Source organism: Catharus ustulatus, chromosome 1, assembly GCF_009819885.2.
Source record: "Catharus ustulatus isolate bCatUst1 chromosome 1, bCatUst1.pri.v2, whole genome shotgun sequence".
Taxonomy (NCBI): domain Eukaryota; kingdom Metazoa; phylum Chordata; class Aves; order Passeriformes; family Turdidae; genus Catharus; species Catharus ustulatus.
In genome coordinates this window covers 42,932,049-42,950,153 of record NC_046221.1, presented here as the reverse complement: position 1 = coordinate 42,950,153, position 18,105 = coordinate 42,932,049, and the positions used below count along the sequence as shown (strand labels likewise).

The window sequence follows — 18,105 nt, the reverse complement described above, 5'->3', positions numbered from 1 at the left end:
ACCCTTGCTTCTGAAAGATCCCATTTCATTTAATCTTTATCACCAACATTCTTGATTAGAACCTCTTAAAATACTATGTTATTGCAGCATTGGACATGTGCATGAGGAGGAAAACTGTTCTTAACAGATTGTGGTCAGCATTTTTCAAGTGTTAGTTAATGCCCTTCTGGTTTTCTTTAAACATTCATCCACAGTGCTGGAAATAATCTTGCTGGAACACTTTGTTTTTAAGTAAAACTGAAAACAACATTGCCTGTAAATGGGGCAGGAAACACTTCCCAGTCCCGTTCCTTGCCTTCTGTGGCATTGCTTCAAGGCCCCATCTTTGAGCAGTTTATCCACTTGGGTTAAAGATGTGAGGGGTTTTAGTCACAGCCAAATATGATTTATTTTTTCAGCTTTTACTTATGCTGAGACTGGTATGTACCAAGGGCTCTGTCAAAGCATCCAGCTGCTTTTAAAGAGTAAATCTATCAAGATATTTAATTAATGACTTTTCTCCTTGTTATGAAATTACTTCTGCAAGTCATAATATTTCTTCTGGGATTACCAACAGTACTGTCTGCCCCACTGCTCCCACCAGTAATGATTAGGAGATACAGAACCTATGCAGTATTGAGATCTAGACACTTGCAGCTTTTGTTCCTTAGCAACTGCTGCCCTGAGCCTGGCTAGTGTCTGGTGTTTAATTTTTCTCTTTTACTGTTTTGTGGCAATTATACTTCAAAATTTGACATAGTAGAACAACTAAAGTAAAAGGATGGCTGGAGCTAAGGAAATAAACTAGTCTGGGTGGGGGCTGTGTGTGATGAAGAGGGAAGATGCTGATAATCTTTGCTGGCAGAAGTGCTGTTCAGCTCTTATAAAGAGGAGGCAGGAGTTAGTTTAGTTTTTGATTCCAGGATCTATCTACACAGTGTGCAGATTCCTGAGGAACCAAGGAAGGTGAGACAGAAAAAGCAGTATGATAAAGAAGAACTGCCACTAAGTGGATGCCTCAATGACTCCTAACTTTTTATATCATTTTAACTGCAGAACATTGGCAGACTCCTTGAAGTCATGTTAGATTTAAGAAAAAAATAAAGCTCAGGTAAGTAGTAGGCAACTTTAGGCCCAGGCTGGCTGAGATCTCTGCAGTTGGCTTATTTTTATTTCACATGCCTCAGATTCACTTGTTTCTGCTGTTAAACAGAACAGGCCTTCACTTAAGGCTTAAGACAGTCTGTTTAACTGTCAAGGTACCTGAAGAGGTGATGGCAATCTTGTATTCCTTTTTTTAAAACAAGGCTGAGTTACTGCCAAGCCACAGACTGACTGGCAGCCTCCGTCCTGCCTTTCAGGTGTTCTTCCAAATGTTAGATCCCTTATTTCTTACTCATGGTCAGGATGCAGATTGGCTTGGAAGCAGCACGACACTAGAAATCGTGCATCACATAATCAATCAGCCCTTTTGCTGGTGGGTGAGCAGCTGCAGCAGCTTGAGGAGCTCCAGATGCTGGAAGGAGTTGCTGCAACGTGTGGTTGAGAAGGCAGGCTGCTCTTCCCTGGAAACATAACAGCCACCTTCATTTCATCACAGCAAAGGCCCTAGATTTGGCTTAGTTTAAGCTGGAGGGATGTTAAGAAGATGCTGTGGCTTCATTACAGCAGCTTGGTGAAGTCAGGAGATTTGCAATACAGGATTCTAATGTTTTAATTTATGACTAGGACTACAAGCTACATGTTATCAAGTTAATCACAACAAAACTGACACAACAGCCTTAACACAAAACTTGAATTAACTTTATTTTCCCCTACAGTTGACAACTGGTCTGCATTGAGCTTTAAAGCAACAAAATAAAATGAAATCTCCAAACGACAGGGGCCAGAAATCCAGATTTAATTACCTTTGTGAAAATGTTGCAGCTGTAGTATTGGTCTGTATAAACCACTGGAGTCAAAAATGAGTTCGTAAATCAAAAAAAATATTCTACACCTTGGGAAAGAAGTCAGCAGTAACATTCTCACAGAACACTGTAAATTTACATTTTCTTCATGAAAGGTACATACTATTCTGCATTTTACATCAAGTTATTGATGCAAGTTTTATTTCTATAAAAAGTTACAGCCTGTGGCAGGAAAAAAAAATGGCAAAAAAACCCTTTTCATTTTAATTAAAGAAAAATTTCAAGTCTGTATAAAGTTTCCTTATAGCTGGAAAGTGAACACGTTCAATCGCCATTCATATTTTAGTGCATTTAATCTGACAGTTTTCACCACTTAAAAAAAACCCAAACTGAAACCAGTATAAAAGACAGACAAAGCAAATAGCACTAGAGCAGGAATTTCTTCAATTGATTTAAGCACTAAATAAAAATGCAGAAAACAGGATTTCCAGAAAAACTTCTACCCTTGCCAGAAAGGCAGTGAGGGCTGAAGAGGTTTGCAAATCTTTTACCTCTGATAGCCACAGAAAAGGGGTTTTGTATACCTGTCAACCTTCTTTTCCCCAATAACCAGGCTATACTTGTTTTACCAATGTAAACATTCACCTAAAATAGTTTAATTTCTGTTCTGAAGCACCAGCTCCATGGTGCTCAGTTGTATGTTGTTACAGCATTCATTACTGTCGTTTCAGATCTTTCAGGAGGTTACAAATTTAGCCCTTGTATCTACAGTGTGCAAGATTTGCCTTGTCTACCTTGTGAAATGACAGTGTAAGGCAGCAATACTGCAATCCTGTGTTGAACAAAAGCAGCTTGTCCAATTAATCTGTCCTGTCACCTCTTGTGAAAACTGCAGCTTTGCTTCTTGCACTCCAGCTCAAAACCAGCCTGCAGCAAGAGTAAAAAGGACATTGAAAGAAAACATTGAAAAATAATTATGGGAGTAACTTGTTTTGAAAGTTGAATTTGAGAGAGCTCTGCCACCTCTTTCTTGTTGAAAAAGTCATTTTCAGATGTCACCATTCCAGTTTTCATACTGCTGCTATTCAGCTGAACAGTGTTCTCCAGAAAAGATTGACAAGTAATGCATGTGCCAAGGACCAAATTACAGGGTTCTTTGGTAAAGTCAGTCCAAATTTTCAACAGATTTGAAGGATAATATGTACCAATAAAAAAAATGCTGCTAGACTTGGATAGCAGCTCTGTCTTGCTTCACATTACAAATCTAAAACAGCTGTTCTCAATAAGCCAATATTTTTAATCAGACATTGCCTGAAAATTTTGTACAATAATCTGGACCAATGATGGTTCTGTACCCTCATGTTGCTGTGAAACATGATTTGAGCTAAAGGCAAAGACTGGTTATCTCAAGGACAACTGCTTCGTATTAGCAATCAGAACAGTGTGTTTAAACTGTCTTCCTGTTGGGTCTCTTGCCTTTCTTTAAAATTAGTTTATTCTTAATGTAGCCACGCTTCCTTTTGGAGGTCTAAAAAGAAAAACAGAATAACAGGTATTAGTTAATGATTTAGTCTTGACCGCGGTTTAACGATGTGCATTCACTGCCTGAGCTTTAATTGATTTTAAAGAGCTTACATGCTAAACCCTCAACTAGGCATTATCCAGTTATTATTTTTAATGTTGGGATTGTTAATTCCTGCCCAACAGTTGCTTTTACACAAGATGCGCTTTTTTGATCTACCACATCTGTAGAATTCTTTTCAAAGCATGTGCTGAGGCAGAATTAATAATTAACCAACAAGATAAAACTCTAATATGCCCAAAGAGCACAACTGGTATAGGTGTTAGGTTTTTTTGGAAATACCTTCTTGCATCTTTTGCATTGTTTGATTCTCTTATAAGTTAGATAGAAGTATTTGCTTAAAGCAGCATTTTTCAAAAGAAAAAACCCTGAATAATTCCATTTTAGTCTTCTAAACTCTGATGTTGGTCTGTAGGTTGCTTAGTTAGCTTCCTGCACATTCCTTTATCAGCATGTTTTAGATTTTTTTTTTAAGATAGTAATGGGGGGAGAGGGAGAACATTAATGTTGGTCATAGGTAAAATTAACTTCAAATTTGTGCACATAGTTTGTGGCAGGTAGAATTGTACATCCAAGACACCTGCCAGGAAGCAGCTCCTACCCTTTCTGCACTTTGATGTGCTTACCAGCAGGATCTATTATTATTTTAAAAAATTGTATTTAATCAACATGATGCCAACAATGTGATTATAATGAAGTGAGATAGATGCAAACTAATATGCAATATTCAGACACACATTGTATCTCTAAGCTTGAGCAGTATCATTCCTAACATGATAGGAGATGGACTGAATTAAGTAAGCAATTGTTGAAAAGCTCTGGCTACTAAGGAGCCCTTGGAATATATTTAAGAAATTCTAGTTTGGACACCTGCCCCCTGCTCTCCACTGGTTCTTTGATTTCTTAATGGGATGTAGAGTCTGTACTGCAGCAGTTGGTGATAGGTCAGAAACTGCATCAACTTCTAGACAGAGAATCTACACATCCAAGGCTCAGGTGGGATCAGTGCATCTACCACAGATAAATACAGTCTTGCTTGTCACTTAAGATCAAAAGTTACAGTGTTAAGTGTATGACAGGCACAATAAAGCTTATAATTTCAAGGTATGTCTTGCTTCAGTGCCAACTCCCACATGCCTTTTTTTATGCACTTCCCATCAAATCACAGAAATAAGCATCTTTACCATTTAACATTCTCTGCAAGCGAGAGAGAATGTTCTCTACTTGTATTTCCATGACACAGTGTAAGTCTACTGCCTATACCAGTTTGTTAGCCAAGATTCTGGAGTTCCTTTAGCAACATCTATTTGAATATTTAGAAAGCAGATGTTGTGAAGGAGAGTGCTGCTAACAGTCTCCCCAACTCCCCTGGGAACAGGCCTTTCTTAACAGGCTGAAGGAGGGCAGCACAACAAACACTTTAAAACCATGAGGATGACTTCAAGCAGTAAGCAGACAGACACTAAAGTTCCATCAACAAAAGTTTCATATTTAATTTATTTCATACAAAATTGCCATTTGTAAACTTCTAGGCATCACTACTTTCAAACAAAGTCAGAAAGCAACTTCCACATTTACTTAGTGAGCCATAGTTACTGAAACATGAATTGATGTACTTTAGAGATTATACTTCAGTTACATGAAGACTTAAGAGTTGTAACAGCCAGTGACACACTCTATGTCCAGTTAGCATTCTGCCTAAAAAAAATCTAGCCTTGTGTCTTCACATGCTTTTAAGTTAAGCAGACAGTAAATTAACAATTATTACCAGCAGGCAGGTCTGATATTGGACACTAACATGAACAGTATCCATAACATTCTGGCTAGTGGAAATATATAATTCACCAGCTATGTGATTCACTGTTAAAAATAAACTCCTGACCCCTTTCAGTTACTTCACTGGGAACCCACCTTCTTTGACAAATACTTCTGTTTCGGTACAATGTTGGTTACTCTAGGTTTATGATCCAGTGTCTCTCTGTTGTCTAGTTGTTTGACCTTGTATATTCTAACAAGCCAGTGCTCTGAGGTAAAGGCTTCCTCCAGATGTTTAAATTTAATGTCTTTGTTGCCTATCTCCGCATTGCGTGTACGGTCAAATCCTGGGGGTGTCCGAAAATCCAGCTATAAAAATTAAAGTTGCATGTTAGTTTGAGACAAAACCCAGAACACCAATCACTACAAACTGTGAAACTTCATAGTATAAGGAATGCCTTCATTAAAGGGCTGGCCCACGTCAAAGGGCAACACTTCTCTTGCACTGGTTACTATTACACAGAAAAACCTTTAAGATCCTAAGGGACAAATTTATTCTTACTCCTACAGCTGTCACAGGAGACAGTACTTAATGTCTCAACAAAACTACCCTGTCTGCATTCAGAGATGAAACAACTCAAAGAACAGTCTGAGGTGCAGCAGCCTGCAGTGTTTTTTTCAGCAGAGCTCCTGCCTTTGTGCCCTTGCCTATACTGCAACAATTTGCACTTCCACAGTTTTCCATATAATCCAGAAGTAGTTCACAATTATCAGTTAAATCTGGCCCCGCTGTGTTACAAGTAAAGTCCACTGAAAAAAGGATTCTTGTCCTAATACATCAAAAGGAAGGGCTTCTGGTGGGGATAACAAGGGAAGAAAAGGAAAGGAAGAAAACAAACAGGTTTAGCTCCATCTGTGAGTTTGGTGTTCCCAAAGGGAACTGCTGCCCTTACTATACAGTGTAGTGTTGTTTTATACACTGATGTGACTTGGATGGAAATCACATAGTTTCTGACAAACATTAAACACTCAATAGTTTCACTGGTGTATTGCTATTACAACAAAGAAATCTAATGCTCTCAACAATGTCACAGTTGATGCTTGGTGAGCACACAGCAATCAAGATACTCATCTGGGGCAATGTGAAGGACACCAAAAAATTAAGTACAAGTGTGGGTTAACTGCAGAAATGCTTTTTGCTAAAGGTTATAAACAGTAGACCATGACTGGATGTGTTTTAATTTGTAAAGCTCACTCTTACTGCAGATTCTGGTACTACAAGCAATGCTTAATTTAAAAGATAGAAAATACATCAAAATAACACTTGTTTTCTCACATTTCAGTTAAGATTCAGAAGTTGTAGCACTAACCTGCATCTCTCCAAATCTGTAATAGGACATTTTATACATGAGGCAGTTCAGCAAAGTTGGAGAGCCTGCCTTGTCTACCCGGAATTCTCCCTGAGGGGTAAAGTAATCACTTTCCTTTAAAAAGAAAAGAAGATACAAACAGTCAATGCAAACTAAAATCATAAGGGAATCTCTCATTCCTTTCCCCACAGAAAGACCCCTACAAATCTCAACTGGAAACGCTGATTTAAGGTAACCTTAGAATGAAAGAGAAGGTGCTCATTAAAAGTGACATAGTTGCAAACTACCTGCTTGTAACCCAGACCCCAGTAGATCAGTTTTCCTAAATCTGTACTTTTTTTCTGTTTAAAGTTTTGTCACATCACTGTAAGTGGTTCTGGAAAAATTACCTAAACTGTAAAATTTAGTTGGGCATCTGTTCTTCAAAAAGGCAACAAACACAGTATTGTTAATATACGAGGATCTGCAGGGTCACTATAAACTTCATATATTCTCTGTGGTTAAACAAAAAAATTCTGCCATTTTCATCTCAGTTACAAGGTGAAAGTACGCACATGGGCTACTCCCTTAAGCCTGTGCTCAATATCTAGGAGTTTTGTTATGCTTAAGAAAATATTACTACACACTTCTGCAATCTCAGAGGTGTTTGAACAGCTTAAACCCTACATGAGTCAATATTAACACTTTCACTCGTCTCCTACTATTACAGAGTTTGAAGAAATTTGTAATGCTGTTTAAACAGTCTGAATGCTCCTACTTTTTTCAATCATTTGATGATGCACAGGGAGACATACAGACAAGAATTAAAAAAAAAATCCTACTTTTGGTATCGTGCAAAAATGTGAAAAGCTTTTGAGGCCACTGACCTTTCAGACTCAAACACTGAAAGACACTGGGCTACAGGCAACTGCACTGCTACTATTCTAGAAAAACAACCCCAGCACATGTTTTAAGCAAAATGGCAATAAAGTAGAAGAGATTTCCCTCCGCAGTAGTGACCACTCCCAGACAAGCGAAGGGTTTTTAAAAAGAACAAAAAGCAGAGGTTCCACTTACCCGTATATCTTTGGGATGCTCCCCCTCTGCTATTCTCACCATCCACAAGAACTTGTTAATATCATCACCAGAGTAGCCAATCACACCACCAAAAATAATCAAAACATAATCCACATCCAGGCTTCTCATGATCTCGTATGCTGCAGACTCATTTGATGACATTGCCTTTCCCACCTGTATCATTGCAAAAATATCTTAAATTTCTGCATAGCTGCCTACTGAACAGCTCCACAGATCAATACAGCCAGACCAAAGCCCAGGAATCCTGTGCCATGTGCTCCAGGATGGCCCTGCTTGAGCAGGAAGGTTGGAGCTGGTGACGCGCTGTGTTCCCTTCCAGCCTGCAGTTCTGTGTTTCTCTAACACCTACATGTCAACCAAAGCCAACATTTTCATTTTAGATTAAAAAAATGCATTGTTAATATCTAGAAACTCAAAAGCCCAAACTAAACTGAAATATTTTCTCTTCTGTAAGAGGAGTGCTGCCTGATGAAAGAAGTGTTTTGAGAATGAAATGTAGACAAGCGTTTTCCTTCTGTGGCACCTACATTCTACAACCTTAAGTGTTGCAGAAAATACCTAATTACAAATTATTTTCAAAGCTTCAGACACTGCCCAAAGTGTGCCATTTATTTGAAATGTGAATTTATTTTTTTTCCTTTAACTCTGTCCTTCATTAATGAAGCAGCCATTGTGCATTGCACTAAGTAGCACACAGGCACCCTCAGCACTGAATTCAAGGTAAATCTACACAGAGAAAATGTCAGAATAAAGCTTCTTAGAGCTGTATCCAGCACCTCTTGTATCCTGGTCACTTCCCACACTTAAGAGAATTTGGGCAGCAACTGGCATGCAATTCAGCAGTTCTGTTTGCTCTTGAAGGTCTTGTACTTAAGGCAAAGTAAAGTATTGCTATGGTCTAAGGGATTAACTACAATATATGTAATATTGCATCTGACATGGTAACACTCAACTAAGAATGTAATTAGAGAACACTAAGGTTACACAGCAAGCTGTCAAAAAACCAAAAACCTCAGCTTCTTGGCCTTTATCCTAATTAATGTGAGGTTATTTGCCAGACTTCCATCTCTGTGCAGGAGAAAATGATCTGGACACATCTCCAGGGCATGCCTCGATTTACAGCACAAGTGCAGGTACTGGCCACAACACACATTTACTGCTTGGGTCCCCCTTTATGGAGTCTTCATTCCAAAATGGAACTTGACAATCCAGCAGTCATACTCGGGAGAATTCTTTACTGAAAGCCATTATTGGCAGTTGCTGCCATGTGATTATTTTCCTTAGGCAACACAGATGACTTCCACAGTCTCTATTCACATTATGCACCTTGTCCTGAAAGAAACTGAGTTTGGATGCCATACCTGCATTTCTATTTCCTGTAAATATACATATCTACATAGAGATATCAGAACTGAGTGTCCATTAAAACACACCAATGCTGTCAGGTCAACAACCAAATTAGAAGTGCCTCAGAATGTAGTAATGCATGTTGAGTGACATTAGACTAATATTAACAGTGTAAGCACAATTTCCCAAGCTTGCTTCTAGCTGAATGGAGTTTCCTGCCTTGTAAAAAGCGTGGATGTGTGATCCCTCTTCCCCCAATACACATTTTTTGGGACTGTGCTCAAAGCACAGTTATGTTAATTTGTTGGCTTTGTACACTGCTTTTGGGCAGATCTGGTTCACAGCTGCACTCACTACTGACACAAAACAGAAAGAACACAAGAAACTATTCTAATTTCTTGAGCAGAGCACAAGTTGGTTGCCCAAGGTGGTGGCCCGTAACCACAGGCAATGCTAACACCCTGCCTTTTAAGCACATGTACAAAGCTTAAACTTACTCTTCAGAAGCAAAAGAAATTAAATGTGCAGACTTTTTGTCTATCTGCAAATTTGGTAAGACAGAACTGCATTCAGTCTGCTACACTTCCACAGCTAGTCACTTCCTGTGATTTCCCACGTCTGAAAATTTGTCAAGTCATGTGGTCAGTTTTCATAATGCCACTGAAAAATTTACTCAGCAGTAACACTGCTGAAATGCAAGGATCTTTACTTTGATAGGCCAGTAATGAAGTGGTACCAGTTGTTACAGCATTAATCCCAAGGGGAATGGTTACCTTAGGTTTTGTCAATCCTCCCCCAAAGAAAAGAAGATAAATTGAAGTGGAAGTGAAGTTTTGGAAGCTCCAAATAAACAAAACGAAACTCAGAAGCAAAACCAATCAATATACTTGAGTTTTAACAAATGAAAAAAGTACGTTCCTTCAACAATTGTCTTTCTCACTCTATGCAATTTTTCCTCAGTATCAATCACTCTAAGAGACATCTGCAATTTCATACTGGACTGCAGTGTACACATTTTGGTGTTTCTGCTCCATAGAAAGCTGCCACCCTTACCAAGGCGATGTGGCTGTTGTTCCAAGTGTTGTTATCAACCAGGGTTGTCCGGTTGGCCATTCCCGCTATCTGATACCCATAATCCCACCACGACATCACTCTGGCGTGCTCGTCTGTGTTCTGTCTGAGCCAGTAATAGGCTTCTCTGAAGTCATCCAGGATATTCCGAGTGCTGGAAAACAGTTCATTTGATCTGCATCATGACAAATACTACCAACAAATTAACTGCACCATGATAAGTCTGGGTTCACAAATAAGGATTTTCTTATGAGTTCAGCTCCCATTGAGGGATTTTGTCACCAGCAGTCGTAAGTTTGAACTCTCTGATAGCTGAATGTCCAGAAGTTGAACTACTTTTGAAGATGACTAAATGCATTTCCAGTCAAATATATATTATTACACAAGTTTTCGCAGTTGACTCCAAGGCTTTTTTTTAACCATTGTTTTTATTGGCTTTGGGTAAGATTATGTTTATATATTTCATTAAATATTTCAGAAAATGTTGTATCTTTTTGAAAATTAGAGTATGAGTATTTTTTTATTCAGGTCACAATTCCTTTATATACTCATAAGTGATTTAAAGAAGGCAAAGCAATTTGCTAATACAATGGCAGTAAAAAAGGCTTTTGCCTTTTAATCACTTCAGACTGTAGACCTTACTTACCCATCATGGTTATAGGAGGCAAGAACCACGCTGGGGCTGGAGTATGCATTGCTGGTTACCCAGGTACAGTGAACAGCAAACATCATCAACAACATCAGCATCAGCATAGTCACAATGTTTTTGATATTGGGACCCAGCCCTTCTTCTGTTTTTTCCTGCTCAGACACATGTTTTCTCACTTTGCCTGCCTAAACAAACACAAATGCATCTGTTATGGCAATTTCTATCATCCTTGACATTGGAACCCAAGTTTTCTAACTCTTGCTTCTTCCCCTCACCTTATCATACAGGTTGCCAGGGTTCCTTTTGTCATCCTCATCACTGCTGTCTTCTATTGGTGGATTTTCCCTCTTCATATCATCACCCAAGTAACGCTCAAAGACATTGGAGAAAGCAATTGCTGACAGCATACAGACCACTGGAGTCAAAGTGAGCATCAGGCGAACCATCACTCCAGCAAAGTAAACAGCGCTGATTGCATACAGAGCAACTGCAAGGAAACACATCTAATGGTGACATTTAGAAAATAATACTCACTCTCACTGCACACGTACATGCTCTCCATAAAACTACTTCTGGAAGTGGATTGAGCATCTGTGTGTATAAAGGCTTGAGTGTGCATCTTGCATTTCATTGCTTTTTAATTTACAGACATACGGCTGAATTAACATTTATCCCTTTGAAATCTCAAACCCTTCCTGAGATTCATCTCGACAACTGTTAACAATAACATAAACCCATTTTCAATATTCATTAGTAAAGTGTCAGAAGGTACATTATTAGTGAAATTTAATATTACACATCAACAATACTACTAGAATAATAGGTAACTTCATTTGATTAGAAGAGTCAAACAGCTCTAGACCAAACAAGTTATTAGAACTGAAAAAGCAAAAGGAAGTGTTACAATTTCATGTAAATATTAAATTTTGATTTAAGTCAGAGGTATCTGTGAGCAAATTGGGGGCTTGTCTACATTATAATTCTATACAGATGAATAACATTATATTAGGAGCCCTAATCTGAAAGAAGTATTCCTGAGCAGTATTACCTCCATTTTGTCTTCCACAAAACATAAACCAAGATTTTCAGAATATTACAAAATATTAAGAACACATTTATTGAAAAGAAAAAAAACCAAAACAATCCTGTATACACTTGATTGGGAATATCCAATAGTGGTTTCTTTGTGGTAGACTCCTTGTCTGTTACAGTTTAACAATATCTTCTTGTGAAAGATTTGCCAGAGAGATCAAGGGACACCGATTTATCAAACTACATCATGTAAATATTTTCTACATTGTGGTAAGGCATGATGGTTCTCTATCTTCACTCAGAGGTCTCTTTATACTGTGTTAAAAGGAAGGTGCAGCCTTCAGTAGGAGGCTGACAGCAAATTGCCCAGCACTGGTCTTGACAAACATTTATTGCAAGGCACACAGCACAGACTACCTCAGAGTAAACATTCCTACTGCCCACACGTGTCTTAGGTAGCCAAAGTGGCAGCTGTATTAGCCTGGAGCCTCCTGTCCCTCTGAAAGTCCAAAACCTGAGTGATCTTCACTCCTCCATATGGGTTACAACTGCTTACAAGCCTCATTCAAAATCAGAAGCTGGTTTTCACAATACAGTTTGGCACAAAAAAAAAAAAAAAAGAGTCACTGACATAGGGAGACTCCACACTTCCATTCTGGCTTGTGCCTTATGCAGCACTTGTTCCAAAGCAAGTTGTTCACTAAAACAGCAGAAAACCTGGAAAGCAAAGGCATTTTGAATGGGATTTGTGATGGGATGAGTGCCAGATGCCCAGAGTAGGGACCCTGCCTTTGCACTGAGCTGTTTTCTTGGCTGATCTGTGCTGTGGAACTCTATCCTGCCAGAACATGCATCTCCAGCTGCAGAACTGAACATAACAAAAGACAGCATCCCATCTCCTGGAACTACACTCCATCATCATTTCAGCAAACTCTGCACTTTTTATAAACTGTTTTAAAGACTGCTGGGTGTGGGCAACTCTTAATAATCACCTTTAAACACATCACTTTTAAACCATATTTTAGAACAAGCCACATATAGCTTTGAGCAAACAAAACCAAAGTAAAATCAAGTTGAAGGCAAACGTTTTCAAAATAATTTAAAAATATTTTCTCTTACCAAAGACTCTTTCATCATTGATGTTTTTGATACAGAACCACAGCCCTGCTGGGAAAGTACACACGAGAATATGCAGATCAAAAAAGAAGGAAACCCATGTTGTAGGCTGATGCTCAGACACAGAGGCAATGATCGGGATGTGAATTTTCGCATACCTTTTTTAAAAAAAATTCAGTTCAAATTATTTTGAAAAGATAAAATTATTAAAACTTGCAAACATTAGGAATTCTGAAATTTATCTCAAAGGAAGCATTTCAATTTTAAATGGCAAGTGCCCTAATCAGCAGAAATCTGATGAAACTCTTATACCAAAGAAGTCCTCAGGTCTTATTGTATCTAGGAAACATTTGGTGTATAGTTATTTAAAACAACAATTATTTCCATACTAATTAAGATAATGAAAACTAAGGATGTTTTATTTGTTTATGGCTAAATATGAAGCCAAATTCACCAAAATGAAAACACAGCTATGGAAGCCACCTTTACTACATTTTTGAAGAGAATCATCAATGCCAGTAAATCTCCTAAATTTTCAATTGGTTCAAGTTCAAAACCTCTACACAGAATATCTTCATTTTCTTAGTAAAGACAGTTACAGTATTAAATACCAGATCAGTTACATTCTTTCAGATGCTGGAAAAAATCAGGCCTTGTCTACACTTGGAGACACATGTCATCTAAACAACATGTCAAACACTCAGTGCAGAACTGTGCTCTATATTACAGACAACGATACATATGGACCTAATCTAGGGCGCTACCATGATTGAAAGGTGAGGTATCAGACATATGTCCTTTTCTTCACTGAGATCTAGCTCTCTTTCAAAACTGTATTGTGTGTTTTAACAGAATGTGTTATTCTAATGTAGACAAGCCCTCAAAAGTTTAATGTTTTGCATATATACATATACACATATATATACACATATATATATATGTATAGAGACAGGCAAAGAACAACATCTATATATTACTCAAGTAAATCTGAGGCTTCTTTATTGACATCTGTTCTACTACATTTATTACAGAGCTGAGACAGAATCCTACATGAGCTGGATTTTTAAGCCTGAAAAAAAGTCTGAACTGCTCAAAGTTCTAAGTTCTTCTATCCTTGCTTTAAATATTAAAAAAAAATAAAAGCTACCAACTGAATTTCACTTTATAATATTTATCTGAGAGAAATACTTTCCATTTTATTCCTTTTCTCTGGGCTGACTAAAGAATCCAATAAATCCAATATAATATTTTCAAAGGTTAACTAAAACAAAAGATTAACAAGATTTTTACACGGGAAAACACACATTAATAAAACCATTGTTCAGAGCAGACATCTGTATATACAAAAGGAATGTATGAATGTAATAGAGGCAATGTGCAAGATCATATGTGCAATGAGATTTTGTGCAATGTTGCACAATGAAAATAGTCTAAGGCTCTTAGTAATTTTAAAATGTGTACTCAAGTGTTGGCATAGCTTTCAGTTATTTCACACTGACATACACACTAGACTTTCATACAAAAAACCCCATATCATTACATATTCAAAGACTTGCAAAGAAGCAAGAAATTTCATAGACAAATTAGTGAAATGGTTATAAAGATCAAACAGCTACTACAAATACTCTCTTTAGACAACTGATTCTCCTTGGCTGAAATACTAAATTGATTTGGGGATGAGGAGAGCAAATGATTGTTAGTTTTCAGTAAAATGCTACCAATATTTAAATCTTATATCCTTACTTACCCAGTGTCCCACAATGAATAAAATCTGCCACTCCAAGGAGCAATATAACCTGAAAAACAGAAGGAGGAAGAAAAACCTTTTTGCTGCCTAGGTTTTTAAATGCAATAATTTTTCTACTCCCTCAAGTTATAACACAAAGCCAAAGAAATTTTCATTGAACTTGTAATATATGTGAACCATACCTACTGCATTAGGCAGGCTATAAAATCTCCCAACCATGAAGTAAGCTGGTTTTAGAACACACTTACAGGATCACATTGTACTTGTTAAGTACAATCTGAGTATCAAGACACGCACACTTCCAAAAGTCAAAGCAAAGCAATATTAAATATTTCTCAAATAATATGACAGATTGCAAACTATACTCTGTGAAAGAGCATGAGAAAAAGAAAGCATAATTGATAGGAAAGCATTTAATTTTTCTGAAATGTCAGAGCAGGAAACTGGGAACACTCCACAGCCAAAACACAAACACTAAACGAAACGCTGGTTTCCTTTTATTTCACTCCTGGTGAATCTACTTGTGGCATGGAATATAAAAGCTGCTATTAGACATGCTGATAAGCTTTGCGCATTATTTTATAAAACAAGGCTCTTAGGTAAGTTGAATATGATAAGATGAAAAGAAACAGTGTAATTATTAGATGAAAGATAAAAGTTATTATTAGAAGTTACTAGATGATTCTTAAATTCTTATTTCCCCTTTCTTTTGCAACTGTTTCAGCTCCTCCTGAAGACAGATACAGACAAGGAGAAATAAGAGAAGGTTAAATCCTTTTATGATTACCCAAGTTTTTGTGCATGACTCAGTAAGTCTTCCCCCTATCTTACATTCAAAATTAGTATAATCTGACTAAAGGGTTTAGTTTAGTATCTAATTTAGACACTTAAATATTGTGGTTAATGTTCTAATAGAAGACATGTTTTTCCCTTCAGTCTTCAGCTGAAGAAATTGCTCCCAATCCACTGCATGCACATGAAGAAGGAGCTGTCAGCACACAGGGAACTACTGGTTATGACCTTCTCTAGATGTAGATAACATTCACCTGAGGGTGCTGGAAGAGTTGGCCAGCATGAGAGCTACCCACCATCTTCACTTGGGTGATAAGGGTGCCTGGGAGTTGGCTACTGCTGCACCTCTAGGCAAGGCAGGAAGTTGTATGCAGGAAGCTAAAGGGCAGTAACCTGAGCTGCTGAAAAGACCATGGAACACAGCCTTCTGAAATACATTGATAAATGTTTTCCTCATCGCTCATTTACAGCTGAAGAAGAATGGACAGGACAAATGGACCATCTGACTGGCTGAAAACTGGCTGTCCTGACAAGCTCATGGTAGTACACAGTGGATCAGGGTCCAGCTGGTGGCTCATAGAAAGTAAAAATATCCCAGAGGCCAAAAAGAACTCTGCTAAATTGAAAGGAGTGGCTGACATGCCTTGTGGCAGGCAGGACCTCAGTCCAAAACCTGAAGCTCATTCTTCCAGATGCTGCATCTGGGATAAAGGATCCAGATGTGGGCACCCTCTTCTGCAAGAGGATTATTAAGAAAATCAAGTAAGATCAGAGTGCTGTGACGTGGTCAGGAGCCCAGAGCCTGTCAGAAGCTGAGGGAACAAGGCCTGTTCCAGCTGATGAAGCAGGGATACTGATCAGTGAATTTCAGAAGATGAAAACAACACTTCCCAAGAACTGCAACAGAATACATATTTGGCTGCATGCTGAGATTTTTGTTTTGATATGCCAGTCTGAAAATTCTGGTAACTCATGCAAAGAAAAGCAAATCAAGCCACTACGTTTTAGAAGACTTTGAAACAAACAGAAATGCTAAGAATTTGTTTTTGAAAAACAACATCATAAGTAACAAAAATAAAACTGCTATTAAATAGTCCAAAATGTTGAAGCAACTACTTTAGGCTAAACCAAATGTTGATCATCTGGCTTATAAGCTGTAAAGGTAAATGCGTTTCACGTTTATTTACCTGTGTATGTCAAATAGATGACACTCAGGAATACAGTACCAGCAGCTAGTGAGACGCCCAAGAAGAACAATGTCTGAAATTCTTGCTTTGTTAATCTGTCTCTCAGATACTGCAAAAATGCGTAAGCCTGCAGCAGTGCAAAAACACCTATGGAAAGAGGAAAGTTCATGTTTAAATGCTCAAAAGCAGCACAGCTGTTAAAGGAACCAGCATATTTGCCCATATTTGAATTGGAAAAAATAAACACAAGGTACACCCTAACATCTAGAAACTAGTATAACATCACTTTTTGACAAATAGCCTTCAATACTTAACAGGGATGACACTTTCTTGCAAAAACAAACTTCCAATGAGATAAAACATTCTAAAGGAGAGAATCACCCAAAAACCAGATTGCACCGATTATGACAAGAACATAGGCTAACACACCTAGTTAGATGTGATGAAAAATTAAGAGACAGACTTCAGGCAACACACAATGTTAATACAGAAATATATGCAAACTAAGATACTGAATAAAACAGGATGAACTGACGAAAGAAAAAACAAACCAAATAAATATTAAGTTGACTGAATTATATAAAGTTCATGTTGAAACACCAGAATTCACTGGTGAAGCACCCAACACCCTCAAAAAGGCTGTTCAGAGTTTAACATTAAACCCAGAACTTGGACATGGTATTTCAGTTATTACTCATTTCACAGTATATAATCAGATCAATCCACTGATGAATCCTTTCAAAAATCAAAATTCAGTGCTGGTTGGCAGAGGAATAAAATAAAACATAACTGTACCGTCTTTCTTCAAATTAACAAAGAATTTGAGGTACACAATGAAATTCACTAGTTCTGAACTCCTAGAGAAAGACAAAAACTCTATTCACTAAATAAATGTGAAATTATTCAGAATACAAATATGGTTTGGTAATTTTATTCTTGTTCCATTATATTCAGATTGTTGCAAGTCTCCATTTTGAAAGTATTTTTGTGTTAAATTTTAATGATGGTCCCATCACTGTCCCAAATACATTTTGGTAAGTTACTAAATATAAGAGAAAACCTGGGGAATCTAACAAACTGAACTATATCACATAAACAGTGCATCCACTTAAATTCAGTGTTGGCAGAGGTTATTGCTATCTAGAAATCACGATCTCTGACTGCAAACAACTACTGAAAAATCAACTTAAAGAAATAAAAAAACCCCAAAGATGATTGAAATCAGTTATTTAGAAATCACCCTCCTGATTAGTAATTTGGCCTGCTAGTAAGTGCTCGTCAGAATGCTAACTGATCCAATCTTATGGAAGCATTTTACCTCCATTAGCCCACACAAAAATAGGATAATGTGTCAATTGGAAAGAAGACTTCCCAACGGACACTAAATTATATCTCTTTCTTTAACAAGTTGCTTGGCTGTGTTATTTCTAATAAAAGGAAACAAAACTGCAAATGTTTGACGTCTTCCTGTGTTAAGCAGACTGTTGGATGCAA

The 18,105-nt window shown here is 37.6% G+C and overlaps 1 protein-coding gene across 1 annotated transcript in view; it reads right to left on the bottom strand.

Moving 5' to 3' along the window:
• Nucleotides 1-1,760: 1,760 nt before the first annotated feature.
• STT3B (STT3 oligosaccharyltransferase complex catalytic subunit B) overlaps nucleotides 1,761-18,105 on the bottom strand; it is a 53,583-nt gene continuing 37,238 nt past the window's right edge. The window contains exons 7-16 of the mRNA XM_033077796.1: nucleotides 16,612-16,758; nucleotides 14,633-14,681; nucleotides 12,889-13,043; nucleotides 11,013-11,224; nucleotides 10,735-10,922; nucleotides 10,071-10,242; nucleotides 7,650-7,823; nucleotides 6,594-6,707; nucleotides 5,380-5,592; nucleotides 1,761-3,414 (exon numbers count right to left, since the gene is read on the bottom strand). Coding sequence (XP_032933687.1) covers nucleotides 3,334-3,414; nucleotides 5,380-5,592; nucleotides 6,594-6,707; nucleotides 7,650-7,823; nucleotides 10,071-10,242; nucleotides 10,735-10,922; nucleotides 11,013-11,224; nucleotides 12,889-13,043; nucleotides 14,633-14,681; nucleotides 16,612-16,758 — 1,505 coding nt within the window. The 3' untranslated portion in view covers nucleotides 1,761-3,333. The remainder of the gene's footprint in view (nucleotides 3,415-5,379; nucleotides 5,593-6,593; nucleotides 6,708-7,649; nucleotides 7,824-10,070; nucleotides 10,243-10,734; nucleotides 10,923-11,012; nucleotides 11,225-12,888; nucleotides 13,044-14,632; nucleotides 14,682-16,611; nucleotides 16,759-18,105) is intronic.